General features: G+C 39.9%; 1 protein-coding gene across 1 annotated transcript; it reads left to right on the top strand.

Moving 5' to 3' along the window:
* Nucleotides 1-143: 143 nt before the first annotated feature.
* On the top strand, nt 144-17,796 carry EIF2S1 (eukaryotic translation initiation factor 2 subunit alpha). The gene is made up of 8 exons (XM_059693119.1): nt 144-608; nt 5,023-5,264; nt 8,946-9,025; nt 9,817-9,968; nt 14,203-14,309; nt 15,368-15,465; nt 16,287-16,430; nt 17,257-17,796. Exons 2-8 carry the CDS (start codon nt 5,024-5,026, stop codon nt 17,380-17,382), a joined length of 948 nt encoding a protein of 315 aa, XP_059549102.1. The 5' UTR covers nt 144-608; nt 5,023; the 3' UTR covers nt 17,383-17,796.
* The last annotated feature ends 1,075 nt before the right edge of the window (nt 17,797-18,871 follow it).

Raw genomic sequence — 18,871 nt, 5'->3', positions numbered from 1 at the left:
TCCGCTTCCTGTTGGCACCCGGGGTGGAGTGGTGGGGGCGGGAGGACGTGAAGAAGACAAGGCCCGGATGTGGAGTCGCGCGCACCGCGAGATTGCCCCTCACTTCCGGCTCGCTTTCCAGCCCCTCCCGCTCCAGTGCCTAGGCGGCTGTGCTGGGCTCTCCAAGCTTGAAGCGAAAGAACAGGAGAGAAGAGTACACTCCTTTTCCGCTTGTCATCGGTGGTCACAGCGCCACCTCATGACTGACCGGAAGCCTTAAGAAAGGATTTATTTATTAGGGACAAGGAACCGGAGTCCTACCTCTTCCCTGCGCCTTGAAGTCTACTTATCGAAAATTAAAACTATGAGAAAGCGTAATTCTCAGGTCCTCCTGTGATCTCCGTTCGTCCCTGTTCCCGGAGGACCTGGACTCTATGGTCAGTGAGGAAGAGGGGCCTCGATTCTGTTGGCGCTTGCGCGCTGCGAGGTGCGTGCCGCATGCGCGGTGGGACTGAGCGAGGCGCACGCTGAGGGGATCGGCGGCGGCGGCTGAGGCGGAGCGAGTCTGATCTCTGCACTTACGGAGCGCGGCACCGGAGCCCACAATAGGCTTCACACGCATATCTCAGGTGACTGGCGCCCTGGGTCGGTTTCTCCACGACCTCACTCTGGTTGTGGCCAGTGCCTGGGTGGTCGAGGGAAGGAGGGTAGGCCCGGGCTAGCGCGTCCTGTCCGGGCGCGGGAAGTGTCTGGGCGCCGCCGCCGGCTCCGCTCGGTCTTCCCGTGTTCCCGAGGCGCCTCTGGGAGCGCAGGAACCTCGCGAAGGAGAGTGGGTTCGGTGCCCTTAAAGTGAGGGTGCCTTGAGGTGGGGCGCCTCGGGAGGACGCAGCGACACCCCAGCCCCAGGACGGCGAGCACTCGGCTCTTTCCGGGCTGGAGAATTCCGACCTTTTTGTTTTTCTCCTTTCGGTCCCAGGAAATACCACCTCTCGGTGGGAACCGGGCTGGACACCTCGAGGGCCCGGTGGGGTGGGTCACAGTGTTGACAAGAGCTGGGTTCTGAAAGGTCCATGAGACGGTTATTCATTCGATGGTTTATTTTTAAAAATTGCAGCTCGTGCTGCCTCAAAGCTCGAGATGAACATTTCTGTAGAAGGAATCCCTCGAAACTACAAGCTTCCTGTCGGTTTGCCGTATTTCGGCACCGATGGGAACAGAATTATGGAATTAGACGCTGTGGTCTTACAGTTAAATAGAAAGGAAAATGTAAAATAAGGGAGCATTAGGGTTAGATGCGTATTCAGCCTCAGAGGTCCCTTTTTATTATTCCCCAAACGTAAGGTACTTTAATTTTCATTAAACAAGACACGTTGTTTCCTGGGCGGGTAGGTGTGACAGAGAAATCTTAGTTTTTCTCCTGGTTGAAGTTGTTCTTTAGGGGGGAAACTTGGACGCGGTGGCTTTGAACAGTTTGGGAATGACTTCCGCCTAAATGTCCTGCCAGTTCGTCTGATGCCAAAAGATCTCAGAGATGCACAGCCATGTGTGTAGATCTGGTGCTTCCTTTTTCAGCTACAGGGAGGCCATTCAGAAGCTTTCTTTCCTGTAACACTCGAGCCTAATTAAAGTTACACAAGCGTTGCTTCTAACGCGCACCACACGTCCCCTCGGAAAGGAGTGTGGGCCTCCGTATGCATAGTTTAAGAAAGAAGCCCTTCCTACCCTTGACCAGGCAGAATTCCGGGCAATGCAGAGTATTTGAAATTAGCTGTTAGTGTGTTCTGAAAGATGGATGCTCTTTAACAAAGAACACATATGGTATTGTAGTCCTGTGACATACTGAGGTTCTGTGGGTTAAAGACACTCTATTTAATGTCCTAAGCCTTAGGACCCCCTAAGCAGGGGCCCTCAAATTTTTTAAACAGGGGACCAGTTCACTGTCCCTCAGACCGTTGGAGGGCCGGACTATAGTTTAAAAAAAAACTATGAACAAATTCCTATGCATACAGCGGTGGCAAAAACACCTGGCGGGCCGGATGTGGCCCGCGGGCTGTAGTTTGAGGACCTAAGGGTTGGTTTTAGCTTGTGCTTGTACATAGTAGGTACGACAAAATGGAAATAGTATGTTCTTTGCCTTTAGTGTCTTATATTTGTACTAGAGGCCTGGTGCACGAAATTTCATGCACTGGGGGTTGGGGGGTGTCCCTCAGCCCGGCCTGCGCCCTCGCCCTCCTTACCGCCCGCCTGCAGCGGAGGGGGAGCACACTGACCACCAGGGGGCAGCTCCTGCACTGAGCGTCTGCCCCCTGATGGTCAGTGCGCATCATAGTGGGTGTCATTCTGCTGTTCCGTCGATTTGCATATTAGGGTTTTATTATATAGGATAGCACATTACACTTTCAAATGTATTTTATCTCACTTGATAACTCTCCACAAATCTGTGAGGTACATGGCCCAGACTAGAAACTACAGTTCAGTGGGAATACATTTTCCAAGCAACCGCAGCTAGTAAGATAACAAGGATTGACACCCACATCTACAACTGTTCCCAAAGTTCACTGTGCTACTTGCCTGACTTGAGGACTTATTTGAAGTTAGTGTAATAAGGAGATATGTTCAAAATCTGCCAACCGGTATGCAGGTTCTCTGTGAATCTGAGAATCTCATGAAGAAAAGTGGGCCGAGTGACTATATAGCCTCTTCAATATACTTAAAGTAAGGATGCCTTGAGTTGGGGTGCCTCAGGAGTACACAATGACACACACCACCACCCCCTACCCCCACCCCCGACACTGAGTTTTTGCTGTTTCCAGGCTTGAGAATTCGGGCCTTTTTTTTCTTTTTTTACTGTGAATGACGTATCATTAGCAGTATTCCTTTATTTACGCTATATATTGCAGAGACTTGAACCTCCTAAAGCTGTGGAATTTATATCTTTCTTCAGGATTCTTTTACACTATTGCCTTTGTTCTTTAACCATCAAAAGCCTTGCTTTCCCAAAATTACCAGCTTTACTATTTGAAGAAACTTGATAAGTAAATGTGGTCAGCACATGTTAAAGTTCTTAAAACTATTTCACAGATCTTCATGACATTTTATTTTGATACCCAGATTAAAACTTTTTTAGCTCTCAAATTTTATTTGACAACAGTCCTGTTGTTATCGCCGCTACCCCGCGCCAAAAAAAAAAGAGCCCTGGTTAAAAATAAAATGACCCGCTCAGCTGTTTTGGTGGGTAATTCTGGCCATTGAATGTCTACTTCCCTTTATTTGCTAAATTCCTATTTTGTCACACTACAGGAGAATACATCTCTACCACTATTGTAAATGTGCTACTTTATTTTTTTGTTGTTGTTAAATGAGATAGGTTAGTACTAAAAGTTTTCACTAATCTGTAGTATGTGCTTCAGCATTGAAAATGTATATTAATGTTGCTCATAATGTTGAGAGAAAATATTGCCTGATGAATAAGCACAGACTGTGGATCCAAACCTCATAGGTTCAAATTCTGACACTATCACTTGTTAGTAGTATATGACAGAACAAGTTGCTTAACCTGTGCTTCAGTTTCTTCATCTATAAAATGAAGAGAAAGTGGTACCTCAGGGAGATGGGCAGCGGCCAGATCACATAGGACCATGTAGGTAGTGGGAAGATGTATGTAAATGGGAAGGTACATGTGGGTGCAGTTAGCACTGCAGCAGAACTCTTGGTGGCCTGTGAGCTGGATGTGAATGCCCTGTCTTTAAGATCAAGTAATGGAAGCCTTATTTCCCAATTAATAAGAAAAACAGCCCTAGCCGGTTTGGCTCAATGGATAGAGCATCGGGCTGGGGACCGAAGGGTCCTGAGTTCCATTCCGGTCAAGGGCACATGCTGAGGTTGTGGACTCGATTCCCAATGGGAGGCATACAGGAGGCAGCCAATCAATGATTCTCTTTCATCATTGGTGTTCCTCTCTCTCTCTCTCTCTCTCTCTCTCTCTCTCTCTCTCTCTCTCTTCCCCCCCCCCTTCCTCTCTGACATAAATAAAAGTATATTTTAGAAAGAAGAGAAACTATGTTAGTAAATTTTTCATAGGCATTTAGGTCCTATTATTGCCTGTCTTCTGAGCTTTCACAAGAGTAAACTGGTTAAGGTTAGCAGAAAAATATGAAAAATCATCAACTGATTAGTTTGAGAGCTTCTGTTTAAAAATATATTTCTACTCATGGTGTGATTTCAGGCTTGTGGGTCATAAAAGGAATGGTGCTGGAAGTAGGTTGGGTGGATCAAAGAGAATAGTTTTAAATACATTTAATGCTTGGAGGTTAAGAGAAACTTGAATTGTATAGTAATGAAGGTCTATAAAGCTATTCTCAAGGTTGGGTATACCTATTCAACAAAAGAGAAGAATATTTGGGAGTGATGAAAAAATTAGAAACTAGAAATTATGGTAATTGTGAATTAAATTCATTGTGTTAAGAGGAAAAAATTTGGATAGGAGGGTACATGTTAGTTAAATGTAATATATTTTGTGATTAATAAACCTAATTTTTTTCTGACATGATATTGTGATTTGGGCTATAATAAATTATAGGGAATATAATTTGACATATGGTTAGGGTTTAAGAAGATACTGCCCCTTTTATGTAGTGGGTACAGTCTTAGCAGATTTGGAGAATGAATAGGTTTAGAATTTGCTGGTAGGTTTATTGATGCTTCCCATCATTTGTTTTTCTTGAAGTGGTGGTAGTAAAATAGTATCTAACTCTTGAGGTACCTTTATCCTTAGATCTCCGAGTACTTTATAGATGGTCATTAATTTTTATGAATCCTCTGAAACTGATGGCAGAGAATCACCCAAGCCTTACAAAAATGTGGAGCAGCATAAAAATTAAAGCTTGGTTCTCAGACATCATCTGTTTTCTGATACCATTTAAGAAGTTTAAAGAAGTGAGCAGACTGACAACTTCTTGCATTGGCAAATGTGGAAAATTGACTCACATTTCTTTATTTTGACCTTAACTGAGCACTTACTTGATTCTTTTGTTTAAATTGCAGAATGCCGGGTCTGAGTTGTAGATTTTATCAACACAAATTTCCTGAAGTGGAAGATGTAGTGATGGTGAATGTAAGGTCCATTGCTGAAATGGGGGCTTACGTCAGCCTGCTGGAATATAACAATATTGAAGGCATGATTCTTCTTAGTGAGTTGTCCAGAAGGCGTATTCGTTCTATAAACAAACTCATCCGAATTGGCAGGAATGAATGTGTGGTTGTCATTAGAGTGGACAAAGAAAAAGGTAAGTGAAAAGAATATCTAAAATACAGGGTGGGGTAAAAGTAGGTTTATGGTTGTGACTATGCAACAGAATTTATACTTGTATTAACTATTGTATTATTTGCCATACAAACAACTACCCCTACATTTGCCCCACTCTGTATAACTTTCAGATTTAAAATGGTTTATTATAAAATATATTTTTTTTGTAAATTGCCTACTGCAGTGAAAAAACAAAATACCTCCTTTTATAAATTCTTGTACATACAAAGTTGTTAGAGAAGGATGCCAGTTAACCATCTAAGCAAGATCTCTTAAGTTAGTGGTTTAATTAGTACATCCCAAGGCTCATTTTTATGGGTCAAATAACTTGAATTTTATTCCCAGAGGAATTTTCCATTTAACATTTTTGGACCATGGTACATAAACAATTTATAAGTTTTAAATTGCACACCATTCTAAATAGCCTGGTGAAATCTCTAGCCATCCTGCCCAGGTATGAATCACCCCTTTGTCCAGCGTGTCCACGCTGTGTACACTACCTGCCTATTAATTACTTAGTAGCCATCTTAGTTATCAGATTGACTGTCAAGGTATTGCAGTGCTTGTATTGAAGTAACCATTATTTTACTTAATAATGGGCCCAAAATACATATAACTTTCTTTGGATATGCCAAAGAAAAGCCATTAAACGCATCCTTTAACCCCTAGAGTACCGGGGAGCGCGATTGTGCTCCTCCTATCTTTCGCCAAAAGTGTCGGGAGCGCTATCGCACTCCTCCTGCAGTGTCACTATTAGATGCTAGTAGTTCACTCTTTATGTGGGAAAAAAAATTTAAAAACCTTAACTCAAAATGCCTTGGCAATTTTAGCATAGTTCCTAGGATATTGGTTGGCACTCAAAGGGTTTTAAATAAGAAGCTATATATGTGTAGGGGGGAAATAGTATATATATATAAATACTAGGGGCCTGGTGCACGAAATTCGTGCACTGGGTGTGTGTGTGGGGGGGGGGAGTGTCCCTCAGCCCAGCCTGCCCCCTCTCACATACTGGGAGCCCTCAGGCGTTGACCCCCATCACCCTCCAATCGCAGGATCGGCCCCTTGCCTGGGCAGGGGACCCTCATTTCCCCCATCACTGGTTCTGCCCCCAGACCAGGCCTGATGCCTCGGCCAGAGGCGTAGACCCCCATCACCCTCCAATCGCCTGATCGGCCCCTTGCCCAGGCCTGATGCCTCCGCCAGAGGTGTCAGGCTTGGACAGGGAACCCCCATCTCCCCCCAATCACTGGCTCTGGCCCCCGCCCAGGCCTGAGGCCTCTGGCCCAGGAATCATGCCTGGGCAGGGGACCCCCATCTCCCTCTGATCGCTTGCTCCACCCCCCACCCAGGCCTGATGCCTCGGCCAGAGGAGTTGACCCTCATCACCCTCCGATCACCAATCACCGGATCGGCCCCTTGACCAGGCCTGAGGCCTCCGGCAGAGGTGTCAGGCCTGAGCAGGGGACCCCCAGCTCCCTGCGGTTGCAGGCTCCACCCCTGCCCAGACCTAACGCCTCTGGCTGAGGCGTCCGGCCCGGGCAGCAGGGACCCACAGCTGCAGCGGCCCCGCGATCGTGGGCTCCGCTTTAGGCCCAGGCAAGGGACCCCTAGCTCCCGGGACTGCCAGCTTCGACCGTGCCCAGCTCCCATCGCTGGCTCCACCCCTACTTCCTGCTATCACTGGCCAGGGCGGAAAAGGCACCTGATTCTCCGATCATGGCCTCAGGGCCGCCTTTGCCCTGCCCCCCAGCTCTTAGCTCCCCCCTGGGTTTCCGATCACTGTCAGTGGCAGGGGGCTTCTTCCTGCTTTCCCTTTCGCCTCCCTGCATTGTGCCTACATATGCAAATTAACCGCCATCTTGTTGGCAGTTAACTGCCAATCTTAGTTGGCAGTTAATTTGCATATAGCCCTGATTAGCCAATGAAAAGGGTATCGTCGTACGCCAATTACCATTTTTCTTTTTTATTAGATAGGATATATATATATATATATGGTTTGATATCTGCAATTTCAGGCATCCACTGGGGGTCTTGAAATGTATCCCCTGTGGATAACAGGGGACTGTTATATTCCTTAAACTTTAATAAGTCTTCATAGCACTGCCACAGAATGACCTAGAATGGTGTCTTATCTTGTATTTTGTTTTTATTATATAAAATATAACAAGATGGAATCAAATTCCCACCTGCCATCAGAAATATATTTTATTTTCATATACAGTAGACATGTAAAAATAATTTCCATAGCTGCATTGCTTGTACAGTATTCATTAAAAACAGGAAATAATAAAAATCATAGTGAAATAAATCATGGCACTTCTGATATGGAAAGATGACCAAGGTAAGATAAAAAAAAAAAAAAAGCAACGCGCAGATGATCCTATGGAGGGGATCCATTAAGGATACTGGAAGATTAGTTCCTATTGGGCAAACCAGTAAAAATAACAGCTATAAACCCTGAATAAATATTAAAAACAACTACCTAAAGACAATGGTAACAAAAGCAGACTGGAACTGAAGGAAGAAAGGAATTGCACTGGATAAGTTTTGCAGCTTTTTGTCTGAACGCATCACAGATAGCGTCAAGCGGGACCGCTAAAATTCTAGTGGAAACCTACAGTCTTAATGGCTTGAGAGCCAGAAGTGACAGTTCTGGAAAACCACGGCAGATGGGAAATAGTTATAGAGATCAGAGAAAGGAGAGATACAGGGAGAACCCCTAAATTTATATATAAGTTCTGCTCAAATCCTGGCTGACCTCTGAACTACAGGGTGGATTGCAAGCAATCTAATAGGGCATACTCTAAACAGATGTCAATTGCTTTCCACCTGGGGAGACAGCTTATAGTTCTGAATACAAACAAATTAACTGCCTACTAAAACAAAATCAGTATCCTTAAGGGGAACATAAAGGAATTCAGAGTCTGTCGCATCATTCACAATATTTAGGATACAGTTCAAAGTTGCCAAAGAGGAAAATATGACCCATATAGAAGAGAAAGCAATCAGTGGAGACTGACCTAAAAATGACCCTTATGTTGGAATTAGCAGATAAGGATTTTAAAGCAGATATTATAACTGCTCAAGGATAGTAGGAAAATATGCTTCTAATGAAGAAAATGCAGTCTCTAGAGAAATTAGAAACCCTCACACAAAAAACTAAACAAATCCTACAAATCAAAAGTGTAATATTTAAAAAATTAACTGGATAGGCTAACAGATTAAAGATGGCAGAAGGCTCTTGAAGATAGTAAAACTTGAAGAGAGTTCATTTAAAAAGAACCAGTATGACAAGCTAAGGCCTTGCAACGTACAGTCTGAGACAACCTGGAATTTCAGAACCCCTCCCGTATGGTGGACTTTAGATTCCTCTGGTCAAAGTACTAATGCCAGATTGTATAGGGGGAGTGGAGGGAAGCATACAGAAAATAGACAAATAGAGAATCTTTTGACTAGCTTTAATTTGATCATTGAAAATTATTGGTTCCTTCCAATGAGGTAATAGAGAATATACAATTACATGATAATCTAAATGCATTTCTGAAAACAAAATTTATCAGGATTTTAGTGGGGAGTAAGTCTAGGTATACAAACCAAACAACTGGCTGTGGTATGATGGCATCTGGACAGAGATAATCATTTTCAAATTTTTTTCATGCAGGTTACATTGATTTGTCAAAAAGAAGAGTTTCTCCAGAAGAAGCAATCAAATGTGAAGATAAATTCACCAAATCTAAAACTGTAAGTAGATTTTTTTAGTCAAAGTAATCCACTATTTGTGCTTAATAATCAGCAAGTCATGTTCCTGGCACAAAAACAAAACCTACATTTTCTGTAACTATATTTTCATTTCCAGTTGTGGGTTACATAGAAAAATGATATAAGATTTAATTTCAAAAGAGTATGACTGCAGTGTTTTTATCTCATGGTGTTACTATCTCAAAATATGATCTAATATTCTCAAAACTACTGAATGTTTTTAAGCTACTTTAGGAATAAATTAACTATGGGTGATCTCTTTTTATTTGGCTTGTCATAACATGTAGTTGACTTTGGTCCCTATTCTGGAATAAGGGTCACAGAGACAACTGTTCTATGTTAAGAATGAGCAAGGGTTTGTAAAATGTTTGTGAATCTAAGAAACAATGTTTTTCATTTATAGTATTGCATTTGTATTTGTTTGATCTATGTAAGAGCTCTGTGCAGTAAAAAGAAGAGATACTATCTCCCTTTTCCAGAGGAGGAAACAAACTCAGAGAGGTTAATTTCTCAGAGTCAAGATGTAATCTGAGTGTTACGGTGCTAAATTCTATTTCTACTTGTTATACCCAGTTGAGTTTATTATTATGGGAAAGCAAATATTTCTCTATGGAAAAGAATTTGTTGTATGGTGATCCTTTGTTGTTAAGCAATTATTGTAGTCACATTAACCAAAGGTTTGTTTTTATATGCTATCTAGTAAAGTATAAAAATACCTATTTTTTTAATAGATCTCTTACTCTGAATTGTTGAGCCCTTCATTTTGTTTCTAGGTTTACAGCATTCTTCGTCATGTTGCTGAGGTGTTAGAGTATACCAAGGATGAGCAACTGGAAAGCCTGTTCCAGAGGACTGCTTGGGTCTTTGATGACAAGTACAAGAGACCCGGATATGGTGCCTATGATGCATTTAAGCATGCAGTCTCGTAAGAACATCTTTTTGACTCTCCTCCTACCTTCATATCACAGCTGCAGGGTCTAGCATGCAAGTTGAGAGCTTGACATGTAATAGTAGAAATTTACATTAAAATGTTTCAGTATAAAAGGCCCATCATATGAGCCAATCCTGTATAGCCAAGCCTATGTAATTTCTTTTTTTATCGATTTGAGAGAGAGACATCGATTTGTTGTTCCACTTACATAAGCATTCATTGGTTGCTTTTTGTATATGCCCTGACTGAGGATCGAATCTACAACCTTGGCATATTGGGATGACACTCTAACCAACTGAGCTACCAGGCCAGGACTTATAATTTCTTATATTAGTTATATAGTTTCATAAACCATATGCTTTCATCTCATGCTACTCCCTTACCTATTTCCTTCTCTTGTTTTTTTATTGTCCTAGGTAACTTCAGGGCCAATGTAGATGTCTCATCTAAAACTAAAACCTCTTGTTTTTTTTCCTCACAACTCTTTAGACCTTCAGCCCATGCCACTTTAGCCAGTCTTCCATATGGCTTCACTCTGTATCTGCTATCACCAGGATTTGCTCTGCCTCTAGAACCTTTAATTCACACATTCTATATTTTTCCACAGCCCCTGTCTTTCCAGCTCCCACCTAGTCCTAGTCTGTGTCCTCTTAATTCTTATGTCAGGCTCTGATTCCAAACCTTTTTTTTCTCTCTGTCTTTTCACTCCTTGCCTTCTCTTTCTTATTCAGCATAGCTACACCATGGTCCATCATTTCAAGAACTTTCTTGCCAATATCATGAGCTTTTGCCCTGTTTTTCCTTCTTGTTACATCCAGTCTTGAATCGATGTTCCTGCCTTCTCTGCACTGTAGACCACTAGGTGCTGATAGGAAAAACCTGCAGCAGTCTTGCAGGTTGGTCCCTGCATGTTCATGGTATCAACCTCAGCTGGGCCTACACTGCTGCCCCACATTCTCCGTGCTCCTGGGTAGTTCTTCCTCTCGTTCTTCGCGTGGCTATTTTAGAGCTTCCTCGGGCACCCACTCCTTCCTTCTTCCCTCACTCTCACCTGGTGCACTCACTACCTATTTTATAAAGAAAATAGAAGCCATTGCACAGCTTCTCCTCTGTTTCTTTACACTACCTCAGCAAACTTATCTTCATCCCACCTGTCATTACTCCTTCCTGAGCTCCTGTCACACTGGAATTCCTATCCTTCCTGCTCTCAAACTAATCTTACCACCGATGCCCAGCTACTGCTCAGGGACCTTTTTCCACCTGTTATTCCGTCTCTTGTCCTCAGTCTTTCCCTTGATTGTTTTTGCTCCAGCAGCATAAAAATATGTTCTGATTTCTCCCATTTACACCAAAAAAAAACAAATTCTGTCTACTTTCTCCTGAGCAAGCACTATGTCCTCTCCTTTTAACAGCCAGACTCCAGTTCTGTCAAAATCTGCATTTCCCACTCTTTCCTAAATGTTAATGCTCCACAAGCTGAGGTTACTTTCCTAACCTTTGTGCTGCCAAGAGGCAGTGGTTCTCTCAGCCCTCAGAATGGCTGCGCGGGGCCTGGGACTGTTCGAGCCTGTGGCAAGCTGACTCATTGGTTCTCTAAATCCTTTCCGGTTTACCCCCACATGTGACTTTTTTTCCATGTCATGTTGTTGGGGAGGTGAGAATAGTAATAATTATAATCGCTAATATTTATATAATTCACACAACAACCTATGGTATAAGTTCTTTTAATCCTTATCTTGTAGATGAGGAAATGGAAGCAGAGAGTCAATAGTTTGTCCAAGTTCACACAGCATATGGTCGAGCCAGGATTTAAACCCAAGCATTCTGGCTCCATCCAGAGTTTATGCTGTTACCATTAAAGCACTGCTTTATATTTTTGTCCTTGCTGGCTTCAGTCCTGCATTCCTCAGTCATTACATTTCTTAACTTGGCTTGCTGTCATCATCTGGCCCCAGCATTCTCTCCATTACTGCTCACCTGTGGCATATATTATTCCCTTTCCCTTAACAGTCTTCTCTTGTGTCATCAGTCATGTAGTGACTACTTAGATTTAATACCAATTCTTTGCCACATGTGCTTCATATTTAAAAAAATAAAAAATAAAATGTCTTGAGATAATTGGAAATAATGGTTTACCCTTCCCAATCCATTCCTCTCACTCATCAGTGGCAACCACTATCTGAAATTAGATATTTTAAAATTTATTCAGAAAGTACACTTTTAAATTTTATTCTATCACTTTATCTTTCTGTACCTTGAATTTTTACTTATAAGGCTGCTTTTGAACAGGATTTCTCCAAATTGATAGATGTATGCCTGCTTCAAGTTAATTTCTTTTTAAAACAATACAGATTTATTTTCTTAAATTTATGGAGGTCAGAATTCTGAAGTGGGTCTCACTGTGTTAAAACCATGGTGTTGACAGGGCTGTGTTCCTTCTGGCAGCCTTAGGGGAAAATTCATTTCCACACCGTTTCCAAAATCAATATCTCTCTCTTTTTCTCTTTCATTGTCACGTCACCTCCCTCTTATACGGAACTTTGTGATTACATTGGGCCCATTCATATCATTCAGAATAATCTCTATCTCAAAATTCTTAATATACTAGTAATCATGTCTGTCAAGTCTCTTTTATTATGTAAGATAACGTATCTTTACGTTTTGGGGATTAAGACATGGATATTTTTTGGGGACTGTTAATCTGCCTACCACAGCCATAACTGATTTCTTCTGTAGCCATTGGAAACATTCTTCCTACTTTGTACCATAAAAGGGCTTTTTTTAACTTTATTTTTATTATTGACACTATTATAGATGCCCCATTTCCCTCCTTTTGCCCACCCCCACCAGTCATGTTCTATGGCTGATCCCTTCACTTCCTTTCATTTTAATTTCTCTGTAGTATTTTATTATGAGAATGTTTTGTCTGTTCTTCTATTAAGAGATACTTAGGTAAACCCACTCCTCTCCCCCCCCCTCCCTTTTTTTCAAACAATGTGTTAAAACCAAGGTGTTGACAAGGCTGTGTTCCTTCTGGCAGCCTTAGGGGCTGTGATGAGTACTGATGTATGTCTCTGTGTGTACACGTTTGGGAATTCTAAGATATATACCTAGGATAGGAATAGAGTTGTTTGCATCTTTAAATTTACTTATTTTTGCCAAAATACTCTCTAAATTGGTTCTTTATTTATATTCCCTCTAGCAATTGTATGAGCATCCCTGTTTCTCTTTATCCTCACCAACATTTGGTGTGTGTCTCAGATTTTTTTTTTTCCTTTTGCCAAACTGATGGATGTACAATAATATCTTGTCATGATTTGCATTCTCTTGGTTGTTGGTGAACTTAACACTTTTTCATGTTTATTGACCGTTTATGTTTCTTCTATGAAACATCTGTTTATCTCATTTGTCCATTTTCTGTTGCTTTGTCTTTTTTTGCTCTGTAGGCAGTATTAGTTGAATGAAAGTTTCCTCCACCCAGATTCCTTTGCCTTTCATTCCTTAACCTATGCTTTTTAAGCCTGGTGCTTGCTCATGCCATTTCTTTTTTAATATACCTTTCTTAAAATAGTTCGGCCTTTGCTTATTCGAATCCTATCATTCTTTTAGTTGTTTTATTTTTTTCATTTGTCATTTGTTCAGCAACCATATTATTAACTTAAGATCCTGGTTCCTGTCTTGTGGAACTTAGGAAGGTCAGGAAAAATTTTACTTTATCCATGAAGGCCCTTGCTGACCCACTTACTGGAAATAATTCCTAGGGGTATAGTTTTATTTTTTTAAATGTTTCCATGTTTTCTTTTCTAGTTAGATTGTAAGCTTTTTGAAGCAGGGAATGCTAATTACATAGAAGTGCTTAAGTATAGTGGGATACCAGGGAGACATTTTAAATTGCTTGCTTTAGCCCGATCTCTACAATTTTTCCTTTAATAATGTTCAATTGGATGTTTCCTATTTTTCATATATTGCTAAATGCTGCATTGTTTCATTTAATACCACAATCCAGTGAGGGGCACTGTTTTTGTCCTCATTTTACACATTTGGAAACTGAGGTATGGAAGGGCCAAAGAAACATAGTTATCAAACAGTAAAGCTAAGATTTGAACTCTAATTCTAACACTAAAGTCTATGCTCTTACACATTAATCTGCGGTATTGTGTGGTATTGCAAGTATCAGTAAAGTAACCTTGACCTTTTGTTGGTTTTTTTGTTTTGTTTTTTTAATCAGAGACCCATCTATTTTGGATAGTTTAGATTTGAATGAAGATGAACGGGAAGTACTCATTAACAATATTAATAGGCGTTTGACCCCACAGGCTGTCAAAATTCGAGCAGGTAAATGATTTTTTAAATGATGTTAAAAGGTTTATCATGTATCAAAAAGTTGTCAATGAGCCTTCCAAAGAATATGTTACTATATCAACATCTATAAATTTTTCTAAATGTGTTTTTCATGTGAAAATTTAAGAACTTAAATATTTTGCTGAAGGTACAAGTTAAACCCCCCCTTTTTTAAGGGGGTGGTTATTTTATTTTAGTGTATACTTTAAAATAGTCTTTAAAATAGTCTAACAGTACAAATATCTTCCAACGTCTCTGGATTACCACTGTTAATAGTTTGGAATATATTCTTTCATTTTTCCTGTACTCATATGCTATATAGGAATATATGCTGTTTACATTCAGATAGGACTTACTTTTGTTATTACAAAGATGAGGTCATACCATGCAAAGTTTTCTCCAACTAATTGTTCCCACTTGGTGTATCATGGTTGCCCTTCCATGTAGAGCATAGGAATCTTTTTCATTCTTTTCCATGGCTAGGTAATAGTCTATAGAGTGGTTAACTTAACCAGTCCCCTCTTAAAGAACATTTAGGTTGTGCCAATTTTTTTATTAGATAAAACACTATAAATTTAACATTCTTACACATATACACTTACCCATTCCTGTAAGCGTTCTGTAAGGCAGATTCCTAAAAGTAGAATTGCTGAGTCAAAGTATATACAATTTCTAAACTGTTCTCAACAATTTGCAATTACTGTTTCATTCAGTATTAAAACACTTCTCTCTATTCTACAAATAAGAAACTGAGGTACAGAAAAGTTGGAATTGTGATTTTTAACCCAGGCATAGCCAGAATTCAAGGTGTTTGTTAAATGTGCCTATCTTATAGTTTCATCATTCAAGAGCTTGATGTGAATGAAAGGAGATAATTTCAGATAGTTTTAATTATGAAAGTTAGTAGCTGGGATTGGTTTCTAATTGAAAGGATGATGAAAGCTTTCACAAGTGTTTGAATACTTATATATCTTCACATCTCTGATTTCTTTTATGCCTCTAAATATTTTTTTCATTGTTTTGGTATAAGCTTCTGAATTTTATAATTTTAGATATCGAAGTGGCTTGTTATGGTTATGAAGGCATCGATGCCGTAAAAGAAGCCCTGCGAGCAGGTTTGAATTGTTCTACAGAAACCATGCCCATCAAGGTGAGCAGTCAGTTTTCTCCCTCCCTGCTGAAATATCCACCTAGGCCAGTGGTCGGAAAACTCATTAGTCAACAGAGCCAAATTTTTTAAACTTAAACTATACAGGTAGGTACATTATTATTAACTTAATTAGGGTACTCCTAAGCTGGCCTTTGCTAAAAAACGTCCTCAATCTGGCTGAGGTCGACCCCTTCCAACTCTCCCATCCACACTCGTCTTGTATACTTGTTTCGCCCAGGCCGAAAACCAACTTCTGTGCATGGACCACGAAGTTTCACTCGCACTATATGTGCGCGCCCGCACGTAGTATTTTGTGGAAGAGCCACACTCAAGGGGCCAAAGAGCCGCATGTGGCTCGCGAGCCGAGGTTTGCCAACCACTGACCTAAGCCAAATCAGATTTTTTATGATCATGTTTCATAACAAGTGTTTGCTCTGAATCTTTTGTTAGCAATAAAATTAACTGAATCGTTGTTATTTAGAATCTCTTAGAAGAATTTCTTCTATTTAATTTGGAACCAAATTAGAATTTCTGTTTGTTTTAGAGACAAATTATCCATTATGCTGGCAATGGCTATAGTTAGTTTAACCTCCAAAGACACCCAGAAATCGTCATTTTTTGTATTCAGTATTGCAGATTTAATTAGATCACTGTATCAGCTTTTGCTACTTTAACAGCCTACCCCAAATTGCTAACTATAAAATTGGTAGTTAAGTTTTGAGAATTAAGATTTGTTAAGGCAGCAGATTAGTAAAACAACGTCCTGATAGTTGTGTGTTCTAGAGGTATACTCACAGGTGAATTTTTATCTTCTTCCTTAGATTAATCTCATAGCTCCTCCTCGGTATGTCATGACTACAACTACCCTGGAGAGGACAGAAGGCCTCTCTGTCCTCAATCAGGCTATGGCTGTTATAAAAGAAAAGATTGAGGAAAAGAGGGGTGTCTTCAATGTTCAAATGGAGGTAAGAGTAAGAGTGATTTTGCCTTGTTCTTAAAGGTTTTAATAAATTTAAAACTTCTAAATGACTTGCATTCTAAAATCTTAAAAAAAATAAGTACATTTACGATTACAACTCTGCTAAGCATAAAATAATTATTGACTCAGAGGATTACTAAAAGGGCTTTTTATAAGTAAATAACTATCATGGGATATTTATTGAGAACTATGGTCACCGGTGTTGTTAGGTGTCCTGTTGTCACCCGCCCAGCCAAGGGGAAAAAATAGATGATGAAAATTAGTGGTTGATTATTGTCAGAATTTAATGTAAAACACTGAAATTTGATCTCAGAATTAGAAATTAGTATAATTGCCTTTATTTCCCTCATCTCAACAGGAATAAAACCTAATTTTCTTATGTGTATATAAAAATATTTAACACATATATATACACACACGATAATAAGTCTTCTCTGCAACAGAACAGTAAATTTATTTTGAACCTAGAAGGTGCATTTTTATAGGACGTCTTTTGGGTTTGAAAGATATAGCCACTGAGATTATTTTCATATATTTTCAGTTTTAGCTTGTAAAAATAACAGAAAATAGTACTTTGTTTTAATACACACATATTTCTTGTTTCTGTACTGTTTTATACTCATAAGTTTCTTCCATTATTGAGCTAATGGAATTTATTAGTGATATGTCAGCACTCAGAAATGAATAGATATGGCATCAGGGTTGTTAAGAAAAGTGTCTTTAAGAGTTAATACGAGGCAGTGATAGTATTGAAATTCATTTTCTGTACTATTTGACTACTTCATTTTGAAATTATGCCTCTGGTTCCACAGCCCAAAGTGGTCACAGATACAGATGAAACCGAACTTGCAAGGCAGCTGGAGAGGCTTGAGAGAGAAAATGCAGAAGTGGATGGAGATGATGATGCAGAAGAAATGGAAGCCAAAGCTGAAGATTAACTTTTGGGAAACAAAGTCCAATTTAAGGAACACAAAACAGCCCTTCCTGGCTATAAACCCTAGACTTAAAAGTTTTCCAGTATTGAAAACTTCACAGCTGAATATTTTTTATTTCCAAGTATTTAAATGTTCTAACAGACCAAAACGTGAAATGTCCTAAAATGCCGGCTGTTTTCACACAGTAGTTCCATCACATTGAGCATTTTTTAAGGGAGTGACCCAATTTCACTAGAGACAGATCTCTAAGCTAAGAACAGTCAAAATTGGGCTTTCCATTTCTGATGTCCCTAGATTGACACCTGTTTGTAGTTCAGTGCCTCTGTGTAATTTAACAGGGGTACCCAAAGCAAATGGTCCCAACCTTTCTATATAAATGTATCAAGCAAACATTAAATAAATTTCTGGGATATTTAACTATAGGCTTCTTCCTTCTTGTCACCAGTTAAAACCATTATGATTACTAAGACCCTAATTCTATTCATTTTAGTCTAGACGTAGAAATATAGGGGCAGGTGTTCAAAGAATCTATACAACAAGGAGGGCTTAGGGAAAATAATTTGAACCACAGTGAAAGTTAATTCTTAAGGGGGAAAGCCTTAAAATGCAATTAAAGGATTACATTGGTTGTGTGCCTTTTACGTCTTTGAGACTGATGAAATATATGTGGGAGAATTTCACACTGGTCCTGGTTGGTGTACTAAGCTGTGTGCCTGTTTGTAATTCAAAGTGGTGTGGTTGGTTTTATTTTGTTTGTTTTTTAAGATGCTGCTGCTTTAGTTATTTTGAGTCTCATTGCCCAACTTGAGATTTTTTCCCCTCATTAAAATTTTCACTAGGTGTCATCTAGAGAGCTTCAGTTTTCTTTATAACAGAATAGGGATCTATTTGAACACAATTACCATGTTTTTCTACGTTTCCATCATTTTTATCTTTAAGAACTAGTTATTTTAAAGGTATATAAATTTAAAGGTAAATAAATTCATTCATAGAAAACACATGGTTTGAAGTTAGACCTACAATAACCAGGGTTTAGAAAGTCTTGAGTTACTTAGATCTTTGTAGATTTAATCTCCGTGTAGTTGAGGTACTAGATATATTAATTTTATTAAATTATTCTGACGAATAGCCATTTAAATACTTAGAAAATGAAACTGTATCCACCTTCGTCAATCCAGGACTAGATTCAATATTAAAGGGACTGGAAAATAGTGTTGATGAGACAGTTTGTGCCACATGTGAAGGTTGTCCCAATCCAGAGGCGGACTTCATACAGCCATCTCCGCAAGGGAGCCATGGCTGCTAGCCTGCATACCATACTGGGAATATTTAGAGGAAAATCAGGATATACTCAAAATTAGCACATAATTTTCACCTTGGTCTTTTTGAGGAGTCAATAAAGTCTGTAAAGCTCACAGCAGATGTCATCAAAATATAGCAGGTGCTCCTTAAATGTCTGCTATCGACAGGGAATTGGGTTTTTGTTTACTGG

The sequence above is a fragment of the Myotis daubentonii genome, chromosome 1, assembly GCF_963259705.1.
Source record: "Myotis daubentonii chromosome 1, mMyoDau2.1, whole genome shotgun sequence".
Lineage (NCBI taxonomy): Eukaryota > Metazoa > Chordata > Mammalia > Chiroptera > Vespertilionidae > Myotis > Myotis daubentonii.
The sequence above is the reverse complement of the archived record's forward strand: the minus strand, read 5'-3'. Positions and strand labels throughout refer to the sequence as shown.